This window comes from Podarcis muralis, chromosome 2 (genome assembly GCF_964188315.1).
Source record: "Podarcis muralis chromosome 2, rPodMur119.hap1.1, whole genome shotgun sequence".
Taxonomy (NCBI): domain Eukaryota; kingdom Metazoa; phylum Chordata; class Lepidosauria; order Squamata; family Lacertidae; genus Podarcis; species Podarcis muralis.
Window position 1 is genome coordinate 86,952,848 of NC_135656.1, and position 27,570 is coordinate 86,980,417.

Genomic DNA, 27,570 nt, shown 5'->3' on the forward strand with positions numbered 1-27,570 from the left:
TGCTTCTCTAAAGGCCAAGGTAGACATGACAGCGCTAAATCCTACTGCAATCATGGGGGAAGTGAGGTGGGAGAGGAAGAGAGAACGCAGCCCACCTAAGGAAAAAGTAGGGGTGCCCAGCTGAGAGAGATAAATCCTTCTTGGCTTTACTTCCCTAAAGCCCTTTCATCACTGCACACCTATAATATTTATTGACATTTGTATGCTACCCCAAAATATAAAGTTTCCTGCTTTTCTCTCAGCCACCTCACTTCTTGTTTTGGAGCTCCAGCTGGAGCTGATGTTGACGTGGGGTGGAGGGCTCAGATTTCTGTGGGAGGATTCAGATTCCCATGCCCCTTCTGCACCTTAGACAGGATCATGTAATGCCTCCATTACATGACCCTCGAAATTCACAAAATGAGCCAATATTATTCCAGATGCATGTGGTATGGGCAGAGGATACATATAAACACAGGAGATGCGCCATACAACCCACTGCAAGGTACAACCCACTTGCTCAGCGTAAGTGATCACCCACTGCCAAAAAATAGGCTTCTGATGGAAGGACCAGATTCATGCAACATGACAGAGGGGATGTGAATTACGGCGTGTACACCTTTTCATGGGGCAACAACATCCCTGCCCATCAATGCATCCTGGTGTGTACACAAACAGAAAAGAATTTGACACCAATGAAGCTGTGCTGATGTGGAATAACTATGAAATGCACTGGGGGAGGGAGGAACAACATCACTGTGCTCTAAGGCAGTACAGTGGTACCTCAGGTTACATACGCTTCAGCTTACAGACTCCGCTAACCCAGAAATAGTGCTTCAGGTTAAGAACTTTGCTTCAGGATGAGAACAGAAATCGTGCTCCGGCGGCGCGGCAGCAGCAGGAGGCCCCATTAGCTAAAGTGGTGCTTCAGGTTAAGAACAGTTTCAGGTTAAGAACGGACCTCCGGAACGAATTAAGTACTTAACCCGAGGTACCACTGTAATGTGAACACGCCCCATTATTCCACTGCCACAAAACACCTTGGAGAGCCTTGACAAATGGCAGCATTCTCCTTTTGGGAAAATATCAACATGTAGCTTTCTCACTCAAGTATAGGAAGGATTACTTGGCTAGCTGAACATTTGTGTTCTCAGATCAAAGACACACTAGGAGCCGTCTCTCACTTTAATTCTCAAAGTAACGGCTGGGAAGCTTTTCATTCCACCTTTTAACACATGGATTAGGAGCCATCAGTTGAGTGACTGGTTTAAAACTAAGTACTTAATTTGTGTCCACTGAGGGGTGGACACATAGGAGCTAGGAGAGAGAAGCAGGTATGCATCCTTCAGATATACTGGGAAAAGTCAAATGAAAAGACAATTGGAACAAATCTGGGGTAAGAGTTCTGATTTAAATTTGAAGTCTGTAAGCCTTCTTTGGTTCTTCTTCAAAGAGCCTTGCCAGCTATGGCACCAGCTCTGCAGATCAGAATCCCCCAAATTATCCATGAAATTTGTACAAACCAGAATTTCTAGTAGGGAAGAAAAAGTTTTCCTTCACGGGGAACAGCTTCCCAGCACTTTTTCTGTCCCGTTCAAAATATGTCAAGAGCTCTTGTGTTACGAACAAAAGCTTAGAAGCATGAGGCATCTAACCCCACCATCACCCCGGACAGAAAACTTCAGGAATAAAAGTGTCACAATAAGGGAATACATGTTGGCGGATATAAAGAAGCAAGCAAACCCAAAGAAATATATGTGCCTACAAGGCAGAAAAGCAAGGAAATATTCACTCTGATGCGCTTTACTTCAATAAGCCAGCTCCTATCAGCATCACCCAACCATATGCAGTAAACATGAATTAGACCGATGTCTCGAAAGTCTATTCTTATGTCAGTTGTTTGCAATCCGCAAAATATTTTTTTCCTCATTTCTGTCAATGCGTATTTGCTCTATATTCTGCAGTGCTTTTTTTTCTTTTTCCAACTCCAGGTATCATTGAGGAGCTACTGCAAATCACATCTGAGTTTCAGTTGGAAAACTGGCAAGCAGAGCGACTCTGGCCTTTGAGGACCTGGTGCCCTCCAGATGCTTGGGACTACAAGTCCCAACTGCCCATGTCAGCACGGCTGTGTTGGCAGAGAATGATGGGAGTTGTAGTCCAAAACTGCCTGGAGGGCACCAGGGAGGTGAAGGAAAGTCGGCTTTAAATCATGGCCTCTTGGGTGGAGACGCATGTTCCCCATTTTGATGTGAGACAACACAGGTGCGGGAAGCAGAAATCCCAAATTCAGAAGTCAGGCTGAATTGCTTTATTGATCTACACTGTGGGGATGGGGAGTTTCCCCCTTGTAGATACGAGATGAAGGTCTGCTGGACAGATTGGCAATTAAGAACCCAAAGACAATGATGCGCTGCACAAACTACAATGCAAGCTGGGTGCCAATTTCCATGTGCTTATTTACATGTACAGAGGCAAATTTAGAAACAATTTCTATAATTTAAAATAGAAGCATGCCTGCTCAGTCTGCTATGCGGGTAACCAACTTTCAATGGGCAAACTCCAGGTCCCTGCTCTCCCTTCCTTTGGCTCTTTATTTTTAAAGTGGACAACCCTTCAAATAGAGAACTGGGCTCTGTAAATTAGGACACATGGCCACTATATCAGGGTCTAAGGTGTAGATAATCAACTTATAATCTGGGTAATACTTGAATGCAGCACATCAGAATGTGTAAGTGGGAATGCATGATCAAATACTGCTCCACCACACATCAAGGAGAAGAGGTCTCACCTAGCCTTCTTTGTGACATGCTAGTTTTACATATGTAGGATTTCCTACCCTCTCAAAGGAGGAACCAAGCAAAACATGGTCCTCTCCTGCTTACACCATGATGTGCTCCAGTCCAGTTTAACACACAGTGATCTACATGTGGTGTGATGCTGTGTATTTTTTTCTGTGTGTGACCAGCTATGAAAGCTCAAGAAAATAATATTACAGTGGTACCTCGGGTTACAAACTTAATTCGTTATGGAAGTCCGTTCTTAACCCGAAACTGTTCTTAACCTGAGGCACGCTTTTGCTAATGGGGCCTCCTGCTGCCGCCACCGCCGCCACGCAATTTCCGTTCTCATCCTGAGGTAAAGTTCTCAACCTGAGGGACTACTTCCGGGTTAGTGGAATTTGTAACCCGAAGTGTTTGTAACCCGAGGTACCACTGTACACCCCTACCTCCAAAGCATGCAGGCTTTTAAAAAAAAATGTTTTGAGGTAGTACTTAAAGTGATCAGAAAAGGTGCAGATGGGAAAATTAAAATCTTTGTTCCTCAGCTGATTTCCTGAGTAAAACCCCCAAATATGAGATTCCCTGCCTCCCTAAAGCAAGTATCAGCTTCAGGAAAGCGTCTCCCACTCAGGACTGTAGTAGGGGAGAAAGGGTTAAGTTCCTTTATTTCAGGCCTGTGCAGGGAGCGGGGGCAGCCGGGTACACTTGCCCCAGGCCTCAGAAGGCAAAGCTTTCTGAGGGGGAGGGCGATCCACCAGGGGCCTGCCAGACATACACTGTCATGCCAAGAACCAGATTCCCACCCCGGGCCTCAGACAAGCTCTGCACGGGCCTGCTTTCTCCTGCCTTCTCTGATGATCAGAAATCTGCACATGAACTCAAGGAGACGTAATCCGAGTTATCAATTGGCCCTTGATTTTGGTTAGAGCAGAGCTTCCCAAACTGTGTGTCGCAACACGTTAGTGTGTCCACTGCTGTTTGTAGGTGTGTTGTGTGAATGCTCCTCACACTCCTCTTGGGGCTAGAAAGGTGTTAGTTTAACCTCTGGTTGGATAGTAAAACTGAATTACTGTGTCGCAAAATGATGCGTGTCTAAAAGGTGTGTCACCAGCATGAAAAGTATGGAAAGCTCTGCGTTAGAGTAATGCTGTTATCTCCATTAAAAGGCCAAAAATTGCTTAGTTCTGACCCCCCCCCTCCAAGTTTGGAAGATATTGCATGACAAAATATCTAAAAGCTTCTCCAATAATTTTATATATATACACACACAATCTAGCTGCACATTGGCAGTGTTCAATTTGGGGGGGGGGGGAGCCATTCCACAGTCCCTAGGCACAACTTGAAGCATTCTGAAATGCAGAATTTACTAAAACGAAACTATAACCGGGTACCATTCTCTCCCCTCCCTCCCTCCGCCCACCTTTCTTTGCTCCAGAGCTTAAACAGGGCGATGTGGTTCCTTGGTTTACAATGAGAAGTGCAGGGGGAAAGGCTTTAAAAATAAGCAGTCCAGTCTGTTCCCCCCACCCCCCCAGAGGCATTGCACTCTGCGACAGTTCACCGCGCTTCTGCAGCCAGCACAGCTTTGGACTCAGCAGTAGCCCTTAAACCCATCATCTGCACATTCTGTTCCGTATTTTCTGGCGTGAACTGCTCTAATTTGCCACACAGCAGCTACATGCCTCCTACACAAATTCCGTGAAATTCAAAGGCTTGAATAGATGCTGTGCCTAAAAAACACTTTGCATTGGGCTCCTGCATCTCCGGCAGAAGCAGTGACCTACAATACAAATCAAGCAGGGTTCCTCTTCTGCTCAGGCCATGCCACCCCTGGCTGTCTTCTACCCAGGGAACAGCCACAAATAAGACAAATCTGCCTCTCTCATCGAGCATCAGCATGGGGCTTTAGCTCTTTCTGGATACTACGTACACCAGGAAGAGATTAGGAACCATTGAAGTCGTGTCAGCGCAGGACTTTCTGGCACAAGTTCAGTCCCCAACCCAGCAGAATGAGCAGGAGGAGGAAGCCACCCCCTGTCAGCTAACACTGCCACATTTTGAAGTAAAGAGGGTAAGATTATTAAGTTCAGAGTCTAAAATTTACTGTAACTTCATCACAGCTAGATTCAATTTTTAGTTTTTGATGTCCAGCTCTGAAGCCAGAGATGCGAACACTGAGGGTCTTTTGAACGTATGTGTGCTAGCATTAGGGAAACAAGGAGAAGAGAAAACATACGGGCTGTGCAGGGTAGGAAACAGGGTCCACAAGGGGCTAGCAGCAGATTTAAGTTCAGGCAAGTCTCAAGCACCCCATCGATGTTAATAGGCACTACTTTATATTCTTGTCTTTGAACAATTTTGCCAGAGAGAGGGGAACACATCCTTTCCTAAGGACACCATACAATCCCTTGTTTATGCTCCCTCCTATAGCCAATTTCTGCATATTCTCTACTCCCATATTTCTCCTTTGCTAACAAGATAAGCGGCAGATGACTATAGATAACGATTTATAAATGAATGTTTCAATTATATTGTTCGGTCTGTGAATACAAAGCATGAGAACACAAAGCACTTTCCTTTTTCTTCTTCTTTGAACATAGATGGAAGAATGTGATCTGAATGAAGGCATATATTAAAACCTAGAAACAAATATTTTCTTGCATTTACTGGCATTTCAGGTGATTTAAGGATATGGGGACAGGAGACTAGATCTTCCTGTCTGGAATATTCACCTGGCAGGTTATCTGCTCTCCTTTACCCTGCAATAGCTTAATGTTCATGTGCCAAAGAGCATAATTTTCTATTTTTCAAATCATTTTTTACTTTATTTGGGACCTTTATGCATTGCGCAGGGCGTTTCCCACAGGTATTTAGTCGGCCACTGTGAGAACAGGATGCTGGACTAAATCATTGCCCTGATCCAGCAAGCTTGGCTTATATTCTCTTTGTTCAGCTGAGTCACCTGCCTCTAACATACAATGGAAGGCTTAATAGGTTTAAATTTCTGGGGGAAATTTACACTCTCTGCTATACGGTAAACATCAAGCCATGTTCCATAACGACAACAGGGTTCATTCCATCAGAGCCAATCCTTCTGTGTCTATAACCACCTCCAAGTCTATATGTCTTCTGCAAAACATCCCACAGCTTTCCTAGAGAAGACAATGCATTGTCTCACGGCTCTTGCTCAGTAGTAACTGTAACATTTGCACCAAAGTACTTGTCTGCTACTCCATCATTTTGTATTAATTTGTGATGTTGCTAACAATCAGCTAACTTGTCTCAGCCTATGCACTTGTTGCTTAAGAAAACTGGTGCATGAAATTTGGGAAGCAGAACTCAGGAATGTTACTGAATGTCCCTCAGAAAGCATACCTAGTTTAGATTTACTGTATGACTCCAGGAGCACACCTCCAAACCCAATTATTTATCCTAAGCTTGCTTTAAAAAACTATAATGTTTTAGCCCATTCCTCTTGGCCGCTGTGGTAATTTTAAACTTTTAAATGTTCACTACCCACAGATGAATATATTCTGCACTGGGTGAGGAGAAAATGCAAATGAATTCCTCCCTCCCCATGGCCAAAGCCTGTGCGCCAGCCCCCCCCCCCCCGAGGGAATCCAAAAGCCCTTACCCATTATGGTGACATCATACTCAATCTGGAAAAGTGCCTCTTGGTTGCACTGGCGAAGGATGTTCAATGCGTCAGCGTGACTCACACTGTGAAGGGGAATCCCGTCAACACTCAGCAGCCTGTCCCCAATTTTCAGAGACCCTTCCCTGCAGGAAAATTGCGCACAATTCTTAACACATACAAAACCAGGACAGACAGACCCCCCCCCCCAAAATGAAGCATATGTGGACCAGAAAACCAGCTTTTCAAACAGCTTGTGTTTTGACTTTTATTGCACATCTGCCGGAAAGAACAATGTTTCTTTGCTACCTTTAGTGCTTTGTATTATGTTGGATTTCATTCTTATGCGTCGCCCAGGGAGCATGTGTAATTGGGAAGCCGTTCAAATGGAGTAAGTGGGGAAGTCAGTTCATAACTAGCTTACCAAGACAAATATTTCTTTGGCCCCCTTTCCAGGTAGATTTAATGGCACAGATGTTGCTGCTTGAACAATTATCCCCATACTGGTCTCCAGCTGTTTTGGACCAAGGTAGAACACCATCCCATCAGATGTCAAGGAAATAAACAAGTATCTGACTTCTAGAAGACATTCGAAGGCAGCCCTGTATAGGGAGGTTTTTAACGTTTGATGTCTTACTGTGTTTGTTGGAAGCCGCCCAGAGTAGCTGGGACAACCCAGTCAGATGGGCGGCATATAAATAAATTGTTGTTGTTGTTTTTGTTGTTAGTAGCAGTAGTAGTAATAATAGTAGTAGTAGTAATGACTCCATCATCTGTAGTCTAAAACAGTTGGAGGGCACCAAATCGGCAAAGGCTGAGACAAGGGATCTTGCAACAACATCAGCCTCAATTAGAGCATACATAACAGCTATTTTTAAAATCAGTTGCACAAATTAGTGGTAAGCATGGAAATCAGTATTTGAATTTGGCCTGAAACTATTTTCAGTCTCTTGAAACACTAGCTAGTGATCATTTGGGGGAAAGTCGAGAAAAAGAGACATGTAGAGAGTACACCCAGATATCAAACTTAGATATACAGCTGGTATGCAGACCTACTAGGACAGGCGCAGGCAAACTTGGCCCTCCAGATGTTTTGGGACTACAATTCCCATCATACCTGACCACTGGTCCTGTCAGCTAGGGGTGATGGGAGTTGTAGTCCCAAAACATCTGGAGGGCTGAGTTTGCCAATGCCTGTACTAGGAGCTTCAGGTAGGTTGGCAAAACACCTATTTGTTTAAGCTCCGTTGCTAAATGTGAACATTACCTGTCTGCTGGACCACCTGGCCTAACATATGTCAGTACTAATGGCCTGGATTTGTGCCAATCTTCGTGGGCTCCTCCTGTAACAATTTTGCAAAAAAACAACAACACAAACACAAATAAATGTTGTAATGCTGAGAAAGGAAAAATCTGTACAACAGCAGAAGACACGAACCCTTCTCCACCCTAGTTATTAAAGGATTCAGTCCAATGAGTCACTATGCGCATGGAAAGGCATCTGCTAATGGAAATGGAAATTCCCTTCCCTCTCCTCCCACTGCACACCCCCAAATCTGATCTGGGGGTTACCCCAACTCTCGCAAACAGATCTGAGGGGCGTTCAGAGGGGAGACATTCTGTTGCATTGAGCAGAAGTCATTCTGTGAGCCATGTGACTTTGATGGATGCAACCCAAAGAACCTCTGAAATAAAGATGGAACCCCAAAACTGTATTTGTTAGCATTCTTCGAAGATTGTGCTGTATGATTATTAGCTTAGGATTTTGATTTATACAGAATAGCTGGCTTTATCCCCTCCCCCACTTTTACATGTCCCATCAATGTAGTTTTATCATCATTAACCAAAGAGAATCTGACCTCGTAGTACAAATCCAAAACTGTTGCCTTCTTTGTACAGGGTGACTTCAATGGTCTTTGGAATGATGCCGGCACTATTATCCGGGGCTAGAGATAGGGAAGAAAAGGGGTGAACTGACATCCTTAAACCTGCCATACTTTTTTTTAAAAAAAAATAATTCATCAGATATGAAAATTCGCCTAATCACATTCATAAATCTTGCAATATGAGGGGTTTTTGAAGCAGGTAAAAAGAATGCTTGCCTTAAGTATATGAAGCTATTAAACAGAATTAAAAATATGGCTAAATCAAGATCCAATCTTCTAGACTGCCCTCAAGCTCTCTTAATGCATACATAATACTGTACTAAAGCAAACCATTGCCCTTTTCCTGGAAGCTTCAAATCTGATTGCACCTTTCAGAAGCTGGCAGTGGTAGCTGGACTGTCGGGTATCTTAGGCAAAAGTCCTGCAGGCAACCCTAGATGACTATTTTCAAATCTTCACAGCTAAAAGAATAGTTTGATTATAAAGTAGAAAGCATGGTTAAAGTTCAGGCAGTGACCATTCTGTGCACATTCAATTGACATGTGACCACTGATGCGTGGGTCATTTTGGACCCAGAAGAGGGCAGAATGGGGTGGAATGGGATGGGGGGCGGGGGGCAGGCTTATGCATGCTCCGCTGATGCACGCAGGGCCAGGAAGGTTGCCTGTATTGAACACTCCTAAAGGAAATGTGATACTTAAAACTGCTTTGAAGGGGTTTTGTTGTTTTTTTACTACCAAGTGGTTTAAAAAATTTATTACCTAAATAAAAAAACAAATGCCACCTTGAGCTCCCTGGTGCAAAGATGGGCCATTAATGCAAAGAATGGTAATAATATCACCATCAAGAGCATATGCTTCAGTTTGTGAGTAAATAAGAATCTGATCGGTCATCTGCTCAAATATCCATAGACAGTAGAATTGGGGCACCAGTTACAGGTGGAAACAGTTTGTTTTCTCCATCTGCTACTGCCTGTAAAATCTTGTGGATTGCTAAATGTTTACAAGCAACAGCATCCAGAATTCTGGATCCAACCTAGTCACTGGAAGTGATCCCGGTTTCATATCACTGGCATTTCCAGTTAAAAGAATTTCCTAGAACAAGCTGGAAGGGACCTTTGGCTGAAATGTTACAGATAGCTGCTGCTGCCGCCAGTCAATGTAGACTAACTGGAGCAAGATGGCTGAATGATCTGATGGTTCAAACCAATTTTTGTAGAAGAGGCAAGGAGGGAAGGGGAAGCCACCTACATCTTGAAACATAACAGCAGTAACTCCATCTAGGAGGTACTAACCCGCTAGTGGCAGCTCATATTCTACCTCTAGCACCACCCTTTCCCCCACGTTCTTCAACAGGCTTATGATTTCGTCATGGCGAAGTTTCGTCAGGTTAATCCCATTCACTGACTTGATGTAGTCACCAACGTTTAGCTGGTCGCTCCTGCAATAAACACAACAAAGCAAAACATCTCAATTGCATCTTTCCAGCACCCTTTTCACATGATCTGCAATTACATCCTTACTGGCTTATTAAATAGAGAGAACTACCTGCATAATGAGGAAGGTGAACTTAAACGCCATATGGAAAGTAACAGCAGATATTACTTGATAACCATGCACAAAAGCATTTTTCTTTATTTTTTTAATAAGGAAGGTTCAGGGAAATGAGAAAAAGGTTTATAATATGCACCCGCTGAAGCATAACTAGTAAAGTTGTGTTAGGAGGTGAGGCTGAAAGACGTTATTCTTTAGCTATCTAACATGCAAAAAGTGCTTTAAACCAATTGCTGGTCCCTGGTGATGCATGATCCCAAGACAATGAAATCTATCCTTGATAATGTGCTTGGTTTACCTTGCTGCCAGCCCTCCTGGTCTCAGGTTGGAAACTCTTGGTTTACCATCTTTATCTGTACCACCAGATATAGTTAAGCCAAGGGTGCTTCCTTCTTTTTTAATCAGTTCCACAATTGTTACTCCTCTGAATTCTTCTGTGGAGAAAATGTATGAAGAAGACATTGTTACACTGCACAGCTCGCAAGTAAAACAGTGAAAAATACATTTCAGCATTTATATACAACACCACAGACAATGGAGATGCTTATGGTGCTTAATAACTCCCCAGTCCTTCCTACTTTATTTTTCCCAAGCTGCCTATGTTTTTTTTTTGGGGGGGGGCAGGTGAGTCTCTGCTAAGAGTTGCCCAAGATCTTTGGCACACATCTTTCCAAAAATAAGGTTGAAAGTGTGCCAGGCTGGTTTTTTTGTTTTGTTTGAAGTCTTATTACTTGCTCTCTGTTTCAGAAGAGGAAAAGGCTTGCTGTATGTTAGTTCTTGTATAATGTTATGCGTCAATTTAAGCGCTCAGGATCCACTCCTCTCTCTTCTATGCATTTCCTGCTTTGGATTGCATTGATGACTCTGAACTTCTCCGTGGTGCAAACGGGTGCAGGTGCCACAGTATCCACAGGTGGCTGCAAATGGGCCTAAACCCAAGGGCACTCAAGTAATGGAAGAACGAAGAATATCACACCTGTGCCATTTAAATGATAATCTGACATTAATGCATGAATGAAGGCGAATAAGTGCTGCATAATGGTCCCCCTATAAATATTTATCACTCTCCAGCCTTGTAATGCATACGAGTAGAGCATGTTTTACAAGTCTTCACTATTACGGGCTCAAGCTGCTACAGAATGTATCGCATCTCATGCGACTGATCAATCAAAACTGAAGGAACAATAAAAATGAGTAGTAGTTGGAATGTGCGCCTCAATAGCTTTTCTCTCCTCTTCCTCCCCACCTTCAACATTTTCTCCCATTTCCTCCTTTTGGCTTTGTGATTATGATTAGGATTATTATTATTACAGGAATTACCTGAGCCTAATGCTGCTCCATCTCTTAACTATGGCTATGAGGTCAGGAGTGCTGCAGGGCTTGCATGCCTTTTCATCAGATGCAATTTTTCCTCCTTTTAATTTTTGGAGCTAACCTTGGTGCAGCAACACATCTCTACTGCCATTGGTGCAGACCATGGTTTACTGCATCAGGAACTAGCATCTGCAGGCAGCTTCCAGGGCTCAAGTGCCCCCATTAGAGCTCAGCAACATTAATCCCTGTTTTAACATGCCCCTGCCCCCCCCCAAGACACATGCATTTCTGGCAGCAGCAATTTTAATTTCCCATTATGACCCTGATGTAGTGTTGACACAGTGGGAAATATTTAAATTAAAACCTACGACTGCAGCTACCAGGTGAGCCTGTGGCCAGGAGTACCCACCCAACTTCTGCTGGGATGTGAGCACTGCACCAGTCCCTTCCAATAAGCAACCCACCTGCCAGAAAGTTAGCAAAGCGGCTCTGCCACACCCAGCAAAGCACTTTTGGTGGTTACCAAACTAAGAATGAAACCTAACTGACCTCAAAAAGGTATACATGGCTAAAAGAAAATGTCAGTTACCTGGTATACTTTGCCTTCTTGAAACCAGGGCTGTATCCAGTCCACCTGAGTCTTTGCTCCCTTTCGAGTAAGGGCCATCATCTACCAAAACAAAAATCACAACAGACTGATGTGCAAATTATAAACAAGTGCTTCCTAACCTGTAGGTTATGTTCAGTTTCTGTTAATTGGTTCTCGTGGGAAACTTGCAGATTCTAGCTTCGCACAATTAACTCAGGCTGGTGTCAATTTACTCTTGGCAGAAAGCCCAGGTCTGCTTGACCTAGAAACTACTCTGATTGGTTAACGACCAGCACTCTGCTCTGTTATCAAGGGATTGCTAGCTCAGTTTGGAGTGAGGTGTTGTTAGGAGTAGAAGTGCTGTGTATGGTTTTGAGAGAGAGAAAGAGAGGATTTATTTTGTTTTGATTTGTATGCAGAAACTCTGCTGGTTTTATTTTTCCTTTTTTAATAAATCCTGTAAATAGTTATTCTGAGTCTAGCTGACTAGTCATTACTGCCGCAACTAGCTTCCTCGCTGTGCAGGAAAACTCTGCTACGTTTGGGCTAAAGCCAATAGGGCTATGCCTGACACTTCAAAGTTCCATGAGGTTATGGGCATTGTGCTGCCAGCCTGAGTTGCGGTGGTGTCAGCATCAACGGCGTTGGTTCCAGTAGTTCCAGAAGTTGTTGTTCCTGCTGGTGCAGCAGATGGACTCTGGCTGGTTCCTGACCGTGGTGAGCTGGTGACGCAGTGGACACAAGGACAACAGCTGCAGCGTGTGAGTGCTGGGTGCTGTGGTTCCTGTTTTCTCTCTCGGTGGTCGTGAGTAGCTGGTTCCGGGTTCCAGGGACATCGCTCTCAAGATGGCCTCACAACCAGTTCAGATGGCTTTTGAGCGTCTGAATGACTCCAATTACTTGCTGTGGTCGGAACGCATGCAGGCAGTGCTGCAGAGGGATCGTCTCTGGCAAGTGGTGAGTACGTTTCCTGCGAAGCCTGATGATGAAGACCTCGATAAAGACCAAAGAGCAAGGGCCACAATTGTCTTGGGGCTGGAAGATTCCCAGTTGCCGTATGTGAGGGGAATCAAGACAGCTAGAGGTGTGTGGCAAGCACTTAAAGAACTCCATGTGCGCGAGACAGCGGTTTCCAAGCTGTTCATTCGCAAGGCATTGTACAAGGCAATGTTACAGCCTGGGGTTACAATGCAGGAACACCTACACAGTTTACAGTTAAAGTTTGTTGCGCTACAGGAAAGAGACTGTGCATTAGACCAGCAGGAGAAGGTGGCTATTATTTTGAGTTCTCTCCCGGAAAGCTGGGATAATTTAGTTTTGTCTCTAGAAGGCATGCAGGAGCATGATTTATCAGTCAGTTACGTTACTGGGCGTTTGATTGAAGAATGGCAGAAGCGGCAAGAAAGGTCGTTGGCTGCAGAGGCTTCTACAGGCGGGCGGTTTGGAAGGAGTTCTCATGCCGTACCAGAGGTGAAGCAAGAGCAGCGTGCCGGTGAGAAGTCAGCGTTTGCTGTTAGGCGTTGTTTCCGATGTGGGTCTTCAGCGCATCTAAAACGACAATGTCCGGAGTTGGTCAAGTCTCAGTTGCCGGTGCAGGAGCAGAGACGAGATCAGCAGCAGCAGCAGCGAAAAAAGAAATTCTTCAAACGAAAACAGTCGGCTCAGCTGGTGACCGGCGAGGTCAAGATTGCTGATGAGAAACAAGCGGTCTGGGTGGTCGATTCAGGAGCATCTCGCCACATCGTAAATTCAGATGAATTGTTTGTTTCCAAGAACTCAGCACAGCGCAGCCAGGTGGCTCTAGCAGACGGAAGTACTTCCGAAGTGATTTCGGGGGGTGCAGTTTTTGTTCCTTGTCTTCGTGAATGCCTGCAAAATGTACTTTGTGTGCCGTCATTAAGGAGCAATCTGATGTCTGTAGATTGTTTGCTAAAAGCTGGGTTTAAAGTGTATTTTGAAGGAGACAGTTGCATTATTAAGAAGGCTGGTGAGATTTTAGGCACTGCTAAGTCAGAGGGAGGCTTGTTTTGGCTTAAAGCAGGATCTCAAGTTGCAGCAGTAGTCAGTAAATCTCAGCCTGCAGTGAATAACAAAGCTATACATGACAACTGTGTGCACTTATTGCATAGGAAAATGGGGCATGCTTGCTGGAAAAGTGTACTAAAAATGTCTGAATTGGCTGATGGGGGTAATTTAAAGAGTTGTAACAAGTACCTTGATTGTAATGTGTGTAAAAAGGTTAAAACCCACAGAGTCTCTTACCCCAGAAGTGACAGAGTTAGTGAGTCACCGCTACAGCTGGTTCACATGGACGTAATTGGTCCATTTGCTGTAAGCAGGGGTGGATCGCGCTTTTCACTAACAATTGTGGATGACGCCACGCGTTACTCCTGGGTTTTTCCCATGAAGAATAAGGGTGACGTGTTCACTAAGTTTAAAGGCTGGGTGGCATCTGTGGAAAGATTTCTGTCCATTAAACTCAAAAGGATTCAGACGGACAGAGGTGGCGAATTTATGTCAAATGCCTTTAGAGATTGGTTACAAAAGCGTGGCATTGGGCATAGAAAAACGAACGTTTTTTCCCCAGAGGAGAATGGCGTTGCAGAGCGGAAAAACAGATCTTTACAAGATATGATGTTTGCCATGCTTGATGATGCTGATTTGCCCATGTCTTATTGGGGGGAGAGCATGCTCACCGCGTGTTATCTCCAAAACAGGCTCTTTCATCAAACAATAGGTACAACCCCGTACTTTAAATTGTTTCAGAAAAAACCCAAAATTGACCATTTGCATGTGTTTGGATCAAAAGCCTGGGTATTAATTCCAAAACAAATGAGGAAAAAGGGAGATCCTAAGACCAAACAGTTAGTGTTTGTGGGTTACCAGGAACTGGGAAAAGGTTTCCGCTTTGCTGAAGGGACAAATGGCATTGTGATCTCCAGGAATGCCAGTTTTTGTGAACATAGTGGCTGGGAGAGACTACATGCCAATACAGAGGTTTGGTTTGAACCTTCCCAGGAGCTTCATGACTCTGAAGGTAGACACAGAGAATCAGAGTCTGAGGGGGAGGAAAGTTCAAATAAGAGCTCTCAGGAAAGTGAAGTTAGCCAGAGACCAGTTGCTAAGCAACAAAAGAGAGGTCGCAGTTCTGAGGAGGAAAGTGGGTCAGAAGAAAAATTTTCTCCCAGAAGATCTAAAAGACAAAACAAAGGAGTGCCTCCAGTGCGTTTTTCTCCTGATACTGCAAATGTGTTTAGTGTGATTGCAGAACCCAAGAGTTTTCAGGAAGTGTTAAAGTTACCAAAAGAGGAGGCAGAGCTCTGGAAACAGGCAATGGAGGAAGAGATGTCCTCTCTGAATGAGCACAAGGTTTTTACACCAGTAGCAGCGCCTGAGGGGGCAAAGATTGTAGGCTGCAGGTGGGTGTACAAACTTAAACCTCTGGTGACAGGAGAGTGTTAAAATTAAACAAAGTTCTATATGGTCTCAAACAGGCTGCAAGATCTTGGAACAAATGTTTCCATGAGGCCTTAGTGTCATTTGGTTTCAAGCAGAGTACAGCTGACAATTGTGTTTATGTACGTGGTACAGGCAGTGATCAAGAGTTTTGTCTGATTTATGTAGATGATGTGTTGTATGCCTGCAAAACAGATAAACAAACTAAAAGGTTTGCCAAACAATTGTCCAGTAAGTTCAAAGTGAAAGACTTAGGCCCGGTTAGGACATATCTAGGGTTGGAAGTGTGCTGGGCCCAAGATGGCAGCTGCCTAATTAGTCAGCAGAACAAAGTTAAACAACTACTGACTACATACAGGATGCAGGATTGCAAAGGGGCAGTGGTGCCTATGGATCCAGGTTTCATAAAAACACTTCATATAGATGAGAGTCCTGAATTTGAACATCCTGATGTATATCACTCTGTAATTGGAAGTTTATTGTATATAGCACAGTGGTCCAGACCTGATATTAGCTATGCAGTAGGCATATTAAGTAGATTGGTCTCAAAACCCACACTAAATGCCTGGAAAGGGGTAAAACAAGTTCTGAGGTACCTGAAACAGACAATTGGCTATATGTTACAATTAAATTCTTCAGAGGATGAAATGTTGAGTTGCTACTGTGATAGTGACTGGGGAAATTTGCCGGATAGAAAATCTGTCACAGGACTAGTCATAATGGTCGGTGGAGCTTTAATCAGCTGGCGGTCACGCAAGCAAGACGTTGTAAGTGTGTCATCAACGGAATCAGAGTACGCCGCATTGAGTGAATTGTGCAACGAGGTGATTTATTTCAAGCATTTGTTAGCAGATTTAAATGTAAATTGTGGAGAACCAGTACAAGTTTACATTGATAATCAAGCTTGTATAACCTTAAGTAAAACAGAGGGTTTCAAATCGCGTTCCAAACATATCTCTGTAAAATACCAAAATGTGCGTTGCTGTGTACAAGACAATGTAATCACCTGTACTTATGTATCAAGTGAAGAAAATGTAGCAGATGTGTTAACTAAACCATTGGCAAAGATAAAGAACAAGCGAATGTGCAAAGGTTTAGGTTTGCTGGAAAAATGATCTCCTACATAGGTGTATTTGGTGTTAATTGTTCAGCAGAATCTGTGAGGGGGTGTTCAGTTTCTGTTAATTGGTTCTCGTGGGAAACTTGCAGATTCTAGCTTCGCACAATTAACTCAGGCTGGTGTCAATTTACTCTTGGCAGAAAGCCCAGGTCTGCTTGACCTAGAAACTACTCTGATTGGTTAACGACCAGCACTCTGCTCTGTTATCAAGGGATTGCTAGCTCAGTTTGGAGTGAGGTGTTGTTAGGAGTAGAAGTGCTGTGTATGGTTTTGAGAGAGAGAAAGAGAGGATTTATTTTGTTTTGATTTGTATGCAGAAACTCTGCTGGTTTTATTTTTCCTTTTTTAATAAATCCTGTAAATAGTTATTCTGAGTCTAGCTGACTAGTCATTACTGCCGCAACTAGCTTCCTCGCTGTGCAGGAAAACTCTGCTACGTTTGGGCTAAAGCCAATAGGGCTATGCCTGACACTTCAAAGTTCCATGAGGTTAGACCCACGAGTGGTCTGTGGGCTTTATAAGCAAGCCCAAATAATCATTGCTTTTAATTCTTAACTGGTATGACAAATATTTCTTACAACTTTTTATAATGCTGTGTTGATACCAAGCATTTGAAAATCTTGAGTCTCACACATTTTAACACGTTGCTGGCTGGCAGTACCTGAGCATCACAGGTAAATTTTAATAGTCACTCAGAACAACCCTCAGAGTTAAGCTAAGGGTGATTTCAATTTATGCTTACCCAACATTCAACTAAATAAAAAAATTTAAAAATTGTCCAGTAGCACCTTAGAGACCAACTAAGTTTGTTCTGCGTATAAGCGTTCATGTGCATGCACACTTCTTCAGATACATACCAACATTTAACTATTACTTTTCTGCAAAAGAGTCAGAGAAGTTTGAGTGATGTCACTGCTATCACAAAGTTGTCTCTCCATGCAAAACAACAACATCAGCTCACTGAATCCTCATGTAACAGGGCCCTTACAAGTAAATGTTTGGAACTCTGGTTATCTGAATTTTGGCTTTGTAAACTTCCTTGCAAAGTCCTTTTATAACCATTAGAATTAGTGTACATGTTACTGTGGCTGTAGAGACAGTGCTGAAAATGTCATTCCTTGGTGACTTCTCTACTACCCACCATTTAAGAGGCTTCTTATAGTGTTTGGGGGATGCAGTGGCATAAGGGCCACTGTGGGTTAAACCACAGAACCTTGCTCGGTCCCTGCTCCTGCCAACCTAGCAGTTCGAAAGCACGTCAAAGTGCAAGTAGATAAATAGGTACCGCTCTGGCGGGAAGGTAAACGGCGTTTCCGTGTGCTGCTCTGGTTCGCCGAAGCAGCTTAGTCATGCTGGCCACATGACCCGGAAGCTGTACGCCGGCTCCCTCGGCCAATAAAGCGAGATGAGTGCCGCAACCCCAGAGTCGGCCATGACTGGACCTAGTGGTCAGGGGTCCCTTTACCTTTATAGTGCTTTGGAGCCTGGCCTCACCATCTTGTAAGCAGCCTTACTCCTGCTCCATCCCCTTTGGCAATTGGTGGAAGAGTAAAGTGACTTACAATGTATCAAATCCAACAATGTCATTGTGTGCCACGTTTCCCCACACCTCTATCTGCTGTGGAGAGTTGGGGAAATGGCAGATTTGAAGGGTGCAGGGAGTGCACAGGGGAGAGGAAGGGGAAGTTCCATTGCAGGAGTGTGCAGTGTGCATAAGGGCCACTTAATGTTGTGGCAGGGCAATGCTGTGAGGCATGTGGAAGATTGCTTTATACCTAAGACTAAACATGACCTCCCTACTTCAGTAGCACTTTTCCAGGACAGCAGTGATAAAAGGACAATTTGATTTATTTTTCATGAGATAACCCTTTAAGGGTGAAAGAACATCATTCCCATATGGCTTTAAGCATGCCATAATACTTGCACAGAAACTCATGGTCCCCAGAAATGAAATCATACATCAGGATACCAACAGAGCACTAAATCACTATACTTGAATTCAATCACCTGTTCCCTTGCATCCTTTTATTTCAAAGTCACCTCTCCCTGCTGCAACTTCAAAGTGGGGGTGGGGGTGGGGGCACAGAAACAGTATATAAAAGAGTATCAGCTTAAAATGCTAATGGTATAATTAAATATGGATTTCACTTCTTATGTGCATTTCCCCCCCAAGGAGATACTTATTTGCCAGGAAATAAGAACTCTCAAATCTCTTTTCCTCCCGCATTTACTGACTGTATCAAATCACAGAAACTTCAATACTGATAGAACGAAAACAGTTTTAAGGGAACCCAAGGGTACAATACTTGCAATGTATCTCACTGCAGCCTATAATTTACTGCACAGAAGGAGTTAACTCCCAGTGTCCCAAACCCATTCAGTCTCTAATAGGTACTTATCAAGTATCTGATCACTGCAGCACCCACTGGATATTCGGTTTGTACTGGAAAGTAAAAAATAAAATAAAAAATCAACCTGATCAGCTGCATAGTTGAGAGTGGTGGAATCGTACAGAAATACCAGTTTTAAATGCAACATGCTTGGGAAGCACTATTAAATTTCAGTCACTTTGCATACCGTAACTGTGGAACCCATACTGGAGAAAACAGCTGCATGCGTCAAAGGTAAACCTAATTCATAGTACAGTATTTTTTTTGCGGGGCTTAGGGAAAATGCTAATCTACCAGAGCCCTGTACACATACATGCCCCATTCCCCAAGGCATACGTAGGGTTCCTTGTGCCTTTGGCAGGGAGCTGTATTGGTGCCCCCACCTGGAAACAAAAAATCGCTGTGCTGCAATAGGCACATTAGAAATCACTACATTTCACACGACCCAAGTGCTCGAAGCATCAGGAGTGAGGGAGAGGCGAGGAGGAAGGGTGAAAAAATGTGCATGTGTTTCTGCTGCAGTGCGAGAAGGACAGGAAACTTCTTCCGTGTTTGATCTTGTTGCGACAGTGGCATTGTGTCGCTACACACACATACACAACACATGCCATAGTCTGATAGGTGATTTTTTGCACACACACTCCAGGCCTGGGCCCCCACACTTGCCAAACCTGAGGTACACCTCTGCCCACTCCCTGGGAAAACAAGCAGAGTTTAAGGCAGAACCATTGTTATTGATTTTGAGGAGTGCAGTAGTTGATGGTGCTGATTTTTTTTTTTTTTTTTTGGCGGGAGGAAATATGGAAGCATCTCAATGCTCTGAATGGCATCAGCAAATGCTCTTCACTCTCTCTCTCTCACACACACACCCCTGCTGAAGTCAGCTGGCTGTTTGTTTTTTACTGGATCAGCAAATGCAAGCAGTTTGCCTCCCTAGCAACACCGGAACAGGATGGAACGTGCTCTGGGAAAAACTTCCCCACCCCAAACACAGGAGCATATAAATAGGATAGAAATAGGACCGTGAAGTTTATATATATATATATTCCATTGACCAGATGGATTCCATACATCAAAAGATGCCCCCCCAACGAAATTTGGTAGCAATGTTGTTGTTTTTTAACGAAAAGTACGATCAAAACTAAAAAAACATCCTTTCTGGAATGTCTCTAAGATGGGGGCCTGCTTGACAATATGTGTCAACTAACAACATAAAAAGAGCTGTGCTGGATTAGGCTAAAGCAGGGGTCTGCAACCCACGGCTCCGGAGCCGCATGTGGCTCTTTTACACCTTTGCCGCGGCTCCGGGACGGATACTAGCAAGGGGAGGAGGAGCATTGTGCGCCCCGACACTCCCCACTGTGGCGGGCGCTGTACTGGCTGTGACGTCGCATGGGGGCGGTGCGTGCGTTAGTCACGCACCGTCCCGACGTCACCTTCCCGCTCGCTGTCAGATCGGAGGGCAGCGGCGTGCATGCTTTAAATGTTGCAATGGTTTTGCGGCTCCCAGGGGTTTTTTTTTCTTTGGAAACGGGTCCAAGTGGCTCTTTTTGTCTTAAAGGTTGCAGACCCCTGGGCTAAAGGCTCATGAAGCTAGCATCCTGTTTTCACTGCAGCCAACCAATCAGTAGCCTGCAAAGTGGGACCTGAGGACCTCTCCAGTTACAGTTCCCAGCAAGTGGTATTTGGAGGCATACAGAAATTATGCTTCTTGCTTCAGAGTTACTGTTGTTTCAATTCATATTCAAATTAATTTAGTAAACTGCAAAGATGCATACGGTTAATGGTCTACAATTTTATCATTTAGTCGGGAAACAGCCTGCCTAATAAGAATATAAAATAATGATAATAATGACGTTCATTTCAACCATCCAGGTAGTCTGACAAAAGTTTGGACTTGATAAGGGCTTCCAAAGCACCTCCCCAAGCACTTAAAGCTACAGGTGGGTGAATCTGTCAATTTAGGTCCCTTTCAGTTTCTCATGTTTTCCCAATCGCAAGTTCAGTTCTCCATATTTTCTTATCAGTTTGTGATTTTTTAAAAAAATTATTACGCAGGTAATAGCACAATTTGTAGAGCACAAGACTCTCAGGGGCATGAGCCCCATGTTGGGTGGAAGATATCTGCACTGACCCTTGTCAGTGCAGATACAACGCTACAATTGTCAGTGCAGATACAACGCTACAATTCCATGAAGATTCATCAGCAAATTTACCCTCATATACACATTTTGTACACTATTTTGCCAAATGTACCCACACTGTTTGCAAAACCATTCCCCCAATAGAATGCATTTTATTTTCACTACTATCTTTATTTCCATGCACATTTAAACCTAAGATAATGCATTTTTGTATACATTTCTTGGCTGGAGAACAGCACTGCAAAATACAAAAAAGGTGCAGATTTCAAAGGCTGGCTGTGTTTCAGTTCACATGTTGTTTGGAAATGTACAAATTAGGTAAGTTAGCTTTTAAATGTGAATTGAATCAAATTTATCCCCTCATCCCTATTTCAAACCATGCCTTGGATACTTGCCAGAGCGCTGCCTTAGTAGTTCCAAGATAAAAAAAAGAAAATAGAATCTGACATAACATCTTTTGGGGTGCCATAGCGAGCTCAGGGTGGCATCTGGCAATATAAGGGGGATTTTGTTGTTGTTGTGAGAAATTACCTAAAGCATTTCTATGGGACAGGCAGGCACACAATGTTGCCACTGTGAGTTCCTAGTCCAGAAGCAGAGACTGACTGCACTAGGGAGCCACGGAAGCAGACTTCACAATTACATGGCTGCCCCAGACATGCCATCAGCCATCTGCTTCTCATTACAGACACCTCAGCAATCCCTTCCAGAGCACCAAGAAAGAGTGTTGAGATTTCCTTTTGGTAACCCCAAAGCAACATCTGATGTAACACCCTCAGCATCAGTAACACCCTGCCCCAGAAGTGCAGACAAAGAAACAAGCTTGACAGCTAAGCTAGCATTTCAAGAGTGTGGCCCAAGGTAAACCAACTCATCATCATCAAGAGCCTTTTGCAAAACAGCTAAATGGCCTGAGCCAGCAATAATAAATCCGCTTTCACCATTCACAATTAGCCATCATTCAACAAAGGTGCCAGTCAACAAAAACCTCTGGCATTTCACTGACAGTTCAGATGGCAAACAATTAGCACCAAGACTTTCCCTCTCTCCCCTCCATCCCTTTTGAGCTCTTCTCCCCAGCAGAGGGGAGGATGCTAAAGTGTTTGTTTTTGCTCATTATCTGACTGAAAATGTTTGAGCAGTCAAGGAAGGTGCCTGCTGAAGTGTGAATTGGCATTTGCTTGCATTCATTTCCCTGCTGTGCGCCTTTTGTTCAGATCTGGCTGGCTTCCTGCTTTGTCAATCAGGTTTACTTTATTAGATATATTTCCCTCCTCCCTTCTCTGCTCCATCTTCAATTAAGTCTCTTATATTGTGTGTTAATATCCTGTCCTCATTCTTAGCATGTCATCTTAGGAGCTTCATGGGAACAATAGGCTCTTAAGAGCTTTCCCTCAAGAAAAAGAAAGTGTGAGATAAAAAAAAAAGAGAGAGATCTGACACCTCTCCAAATTTTAACCTCCAACTAAAAGTGCACTGTGTATTAGGACATGTATGTTCATGTCTACCACTGAAAAGTTCTTTTTCTGATGGTTATAACTTCAGTAGAAAGGAGCGTTCACATCAGACATCCTGCACAAAAAGATACTATGTGCTACGTAGATATATATTATCTCTGCAGGGGTAGAGCTGTGGCTCAGTGGTAGGTAGCACATTTGCTTTGAATGCAGAAGATCCTGAGTTCAATCCCCAGCATCTCCAAACGGCCCAGGAAATATCCTTCCCCATAAACCCAGGAGAGTCAGCTGCTGCAGACAACGCTGATCTAGATGGGCAGCTTCCAATATGCCTACATGGCTACTAATCTTGTGCAGGCTGTCAAGAAATTCCCCGATGCCAACAGAGCAGTTTCTTGGCTAGGAAACTATGACATCCACAGGTTTGAAACTGTTTTGTATAAAGGGCAGGTGAGCTCTAGAAATAGTCACTGAGGAAGAACAGAGTTGCACAGGGAGACAACAGAGTGTCTTCTCCAGTACGAACCTCTCTGAGCACTGTGGTTGCTTGCAGGAACAGCCCAAGACTATTTGCCACCTGAGGTGAACAGCATGAGGGCAACTTTCCTCCCTAGTTCTATGGCAATTGAATTTTACTTCAATAGGGTAGCATCCCCTACTGCATCTGAAGAGCGACAAGCTAGCTTAAGGGATGCAGCAGGGCAGGCTGAAGGGCACGCAGAGCTCTGCTTCTTTGTATCACATCACTGGAGCCTTGCTCTACCTAATGGTAGAGCCGGCCGGATTGTTTGAGATAACCAGCCACAAGGAACAGGGCATTTTTAGCAACTATAACATCAGACATTTCAGTGATTTCCAGCCCATGAAAGGTGCCCCCCCTCCTGTGTTCCACATGGGACACCTTGCCCAATTCAGTCCAGATTCAGTTGCTTGACTTCCTTACACAATATGATGTTTATACAAGCGTAATTAGTATTGGAGGCACAAACTCACATGGGATAGCAGCTCATCTTCGAGGTAAAGAATCACAGTGTGTGAATAGAATGCATACCTAAGCAGTTTGGGGGTTTTGCTGGTGAGAGGGACAGGAAGTAAGTGTTTTTGTGAACATGAGGGTTTGTAAGAATTATTTTTTCCTTCAGGCTCTGGCTATTATAATGCTAGCAGGTTGGCAGCAGTGGGAGAGAGCAGTTCCTGCCCCAGGGTAGAACCTGCCCCACTTCGAAGAGAGCGATGAGAGGGGAGTGTGTACACCCTGGGTGAGAGACAGGGGTATCATGATCCACAGGTTTCCTGTTCCCTTGCTTGAGGGGGTTAAGGAGTGTTCCAACACACATTCAGCACGATTGAGAGGTATTTTGCGATTTTTATATCGTTTTGATGGATTTATTGTGTTTATTGTATTTTTTTATTGTATGTTTCTTTTGTATTATGATACTGTTCTCCACTTAGAGGGCCTCTGGGCCAAAAGGTGGTGTATAAATAAATGGTAACAGAATAAATCAGCTGTATTGTCAGAACTGTCTTTCAGAAAGGAAGATCCACCCAGGAGGCAGACATGCTCTTCATACTGAAGAGCTGCCCATTGTTAAAGCATTCTTGTCCCACAACTACATCCTCAGGTGCCAATCATCTGAATATTTTTCAATAGCGTTACAGTCTACTTATGCAGAGCTAAGTGTTTGGAAGAATAACAGCTTTGTGTAGATAGCAGCAACATTCCTACCCTGTGCAATAAATGGTCTTATTTGTTCCGTTTGACAAGCTCCTGAAGTTTTGCATCCGCATTGAGTGAAACCATAAGTAACATCAAGAAATCCAATTGCAAGCTTGATGTTAAAACACTGGCAAAAAAACCCTCCCCAATCTGTAAAAATTCATGTGGAACCTGACTTGGTAACACAAGGTATACAGAAGAATCTCAAAAAGAGAGGAGCAGTTGCATTATTCAGGTACAGTGGTACCTCGGGTTACATATGCCTCAGGTTACATACGCTTCAGGTTACAGACTCCGCTAACCCAGAAATAGTGCTTCAGGTTAAGTACTTTGCTTCAGGATGAGAACAGAAATTGTTCTCTGGCGGCACGGCAGCAGCAGGAGGCCCCATTAGCTAAAGTGGTGCTTCAGGTTAAGAACAGTTTCAGGTTAAGTACGGCCCTCCAGAACGAATTAAGTACTTAACCTGAGGTACCACTGTACGTGTTTCAGAAACTGGCAGTACCAAAAGTGTTTTTGCATTTTAAAGTTTTAATTATTATTTTTTTAAAAGGAGGAAGACAGAAGGCAGCATAAATCCTACAATTCCGTTGTACTCTGTCCTTTGTAGTAGCAACACATTCACACTTCTATACTTTCCTTGACAGTCCTCAAGTTGCTAAAAATCCAGTCTCTTTTCTCACTGTTAAGTGATGAGCAAGCCTTACCTCCACTTCCCTGAGTGGTAAGAAGTTCCAAGGGGAGGCGAGACAACTGGATACTTGTTTTTGTATTATTTCATTCATTTAGAAATATACACAAGCAGAACACAGGAGGCAATAAGTAGCTTAGCACTCCTACAAGCAGCAAAACAGATGGCCCTCTTCAACACCTCGGAAAAAGAATTACTTGAACCCACAAAGGTGCCTTCTAGCACTTATGCTCTGCTTCCTTCCAAGTCTCCCCCTCTTTCTTCCAGAAATAATTCTATTTTTGCCTCACACACAGACGCTTTCCCATCAACCCTTCCTCCCAGTTGGTTAGAGGACCATGCGGTCAAGGGAACCCCTCCCCCCATTCAATCATCCAAAGGGGTGTAGCCCAGGCATAACTTTACCTGAAGGACCATCTTGCCCCACATATCCCAGCTGGGAACAGTGTGTTCCTCTGATGGGCTATGGTTAAGATTATTCCCCATAGCTATGGGAGAAAATCTTTGACATATGATTGCAACAAGAGCGGGGAACCTGAATTTAAGAAATTGTATTAAATTTAAGCAATTTGGTTTGATTTGTAATAATTTGGAAAATCAATAAAAAAATTTTTTTTTTAAAAAAAGAGTATTCCCCATAGGTACTCCTGCCATACTAGAAACCAGACCTTTGGTTTTGTTCTGTGAAATCAACTACCAATCAAACTTGGATGAATGCCTAGCCTGGGATTCAACTAATGTCAGTGGAAGCCCTGTGCAAGGACTTCCACTTGCACAACGGGTCATTCCCCCCTCTCCTCTGCCCCTTGTGCCTACAGAAATGGGCTCTAAAGGGTGAGAGGAACCCTCAGAACAGCCCCCAGGGGAAGAAGAGGGAGGATTGTTCCGTCTGGCAAGCTGACATGCTTCTGCTGATGGAATGACAAGAAAAGAGCGATGCTGAACACCTTCCCTAGCGTTTTTGCTTTTAGTTAGCTATTGGAAATTTAAATGTTGAAGAGAGCTATCAGCCATTTTATACTACATAGATAATTTGAAGCTTTGGGGATCTGCTATTTAGATTGTTAGGGACGCAGGTGGCGCTGTGATCTAAACCACTGAGCCTCTTGGGCTTGCCAATCAGAAGGTCTGCGGTTCGAATCCCTGCGATGGGGTGAGCTCCCATTGCTCAGTCCCAGCTCCTGCCAACCTAGCAGTTCGAAAGCACACCAGTGCAAGCAGATAAATAGGTACCGCCGCAGCGGGAAGGTAAACAGTGTTTCTGTGCGCTGCTCTGGTTTCAGTGTTCTGTTGTGCCAGAAGCAGCTTAGTCATGCTGGCCACATGACCCGGAAAAACTGTCTGCGGACAAACGCCGGCTCCCTCGGCCTGTACAGCAAGATGAGCGCCGCAACCCCAGAGTCATCTGCGGCTGAACTTAACTGTCAGGGGTCCTTTACCTTTTATTTAGATTGTTATGTCTACACTCTGACTCTATCTATGCTTATAAATCCTTAAATAAAGAAATAAAACAAATAGGGTTTCCACCTCAGCCAGAACTAGGTCAGGGAAAGACAAAGACTCAGAACAAAGCAACTTCTGGGCACCATCTGTCATAAAGCAAAATTAATCTGTTCATTATCTGAGCCAAGGAAATGGACCTGGGGCAGCCGAACTTTCCAGCAGTTTTAAAACTGAATCCAGGCCTGCATTCAAGTGCTCCTTTTTTTATCATGTACCAAAAACTGAATGCTTCAGGAAAGTTCTCTCAGTTCTTACAAGGTTAAAAAAGGAGGGAACAGTGACCTACACTTCAGTAGGTTGTTGTCAGAACAAATGGAGGGCTATATAAATGGTCAGCGGCAAACAAGAGTTGCACCACGTCTCTTTAGCCTTTTTTTATGGCAGCAAGAACAATTTTACTCACAGCCGTTAAATCAGTGGACAAATCACTCAGCCAGCAAGAGACCATTTAGGAAAGACCAATGAGAGAGAAAAAAATGCCAAAGCACATAACAATTCATTTCCCTCATTGAGCAGATCCTGCTCTCAAAGTCCATTTGAAAGACAGACCCTTGTGGTGAGTGTGCCAGCTGCAATTGGCAAACCAGATAGTATTTGATTCTGTAATGAGTCAAATTAAGCAGTCTGGCTGCCTTTTGTAAACCTGACATCTTTTGCACTGTGTGATAAAGAGGGCAGCCTGCTGCTCCGACATCTTCCTAACAAAGAATTTATTACAAATCAACGCAGCTTCTAAAGTTGTAGGACAGAGTTAACTTCTTCCCTTCGCTCTGGGCATTTCTCTCCATTCCCAATGCCATTTCTTTTTTTATTGTGGGTGACTGCTAGGGAGGAGCCCAGCAGCAAGCAGCAACACTTGGTTGGTTGCATTTCTCTCCATTCCCAATGCCATTTCTTTTTTTATTGTGGGTGACTGCTAGGGAGGAGCCCAGCAGCAAGCAGCAACACTTGGTTGGTTGCAAAAGGAGGCTTTTTGCAAGGAGTTGCAAATGTCTCTCAGGTTATGAGTGGTTAAGGCTCCATAAAGTCAGACATTGTTGTTGTTGTTTAGTCGTTTAGTCATGTCTGACTCTTCGTGACCCCATGGACCAGAGCACGCCAGGTACTCCTGTCTTCCACTGCCTCCCGCAGTTTGGTCAGACTCATGTTTGTAGCTTCGAGAACACCGTCCAACCATCTCATCCTCTGTCGTCCCCTTCTCCTTGTGCCCTCCATCTTTCCCAACATCAGGGTCTTTTCCAGGGAGTCTTCTATTCTCATGAGGTGGCCAAAGTATTGGAGCCTCAACTTCAGGATCTGTGCTTCCAGTGAGCATTCAGGGCTGATTTCCTTAAGAATGGAGAGGTTTGATCTT

General features: G+C 43.9%; 1 protein-coding gene across 7 annotated transcripts in view; it reads right to left on the reverse strand.

The window, feature by feature from the left end:
* The window catches only part of GRIP2 (glutamate receptor interacting protein 2), a 379,580-nt gene that overhangs the window by 54,962 nt on the left and 297,048 nt on the right, over nt 1-27,570 (reverse strand). For all 7 annotated transcript variants that reach the window (XM_077924982.1, XM_077924980.1, XM_077924985.1 and 4 more), the window contains exons 2-7: nt 11,739-11,819; nt 10,134-10,269; nt 9,577-9,722; nt 8,256-8,342; nt 7,664-7,739; nt 6,397-6,542 (exon numbers count right to left, since the gene is read on the reverse strand). In XM_077924982.1, the coding sequence (XP_077781108.1) occupies nt 6,397-6,542; nt 7,664-7,739; nt 8,256-8,342; nt 9,577-9,722; nt 10,134-10,269; nt 11,739-11,819 (672 nt within the window). The remainder of the gene's footprint in view (nt 1-6,396; nt 6,543-7,663; nt 7,740-8,255; nt 8,343-9,576; nt 9,723-10,133; nt 10,270-11,738; nt 11,820-27,570) is intronic.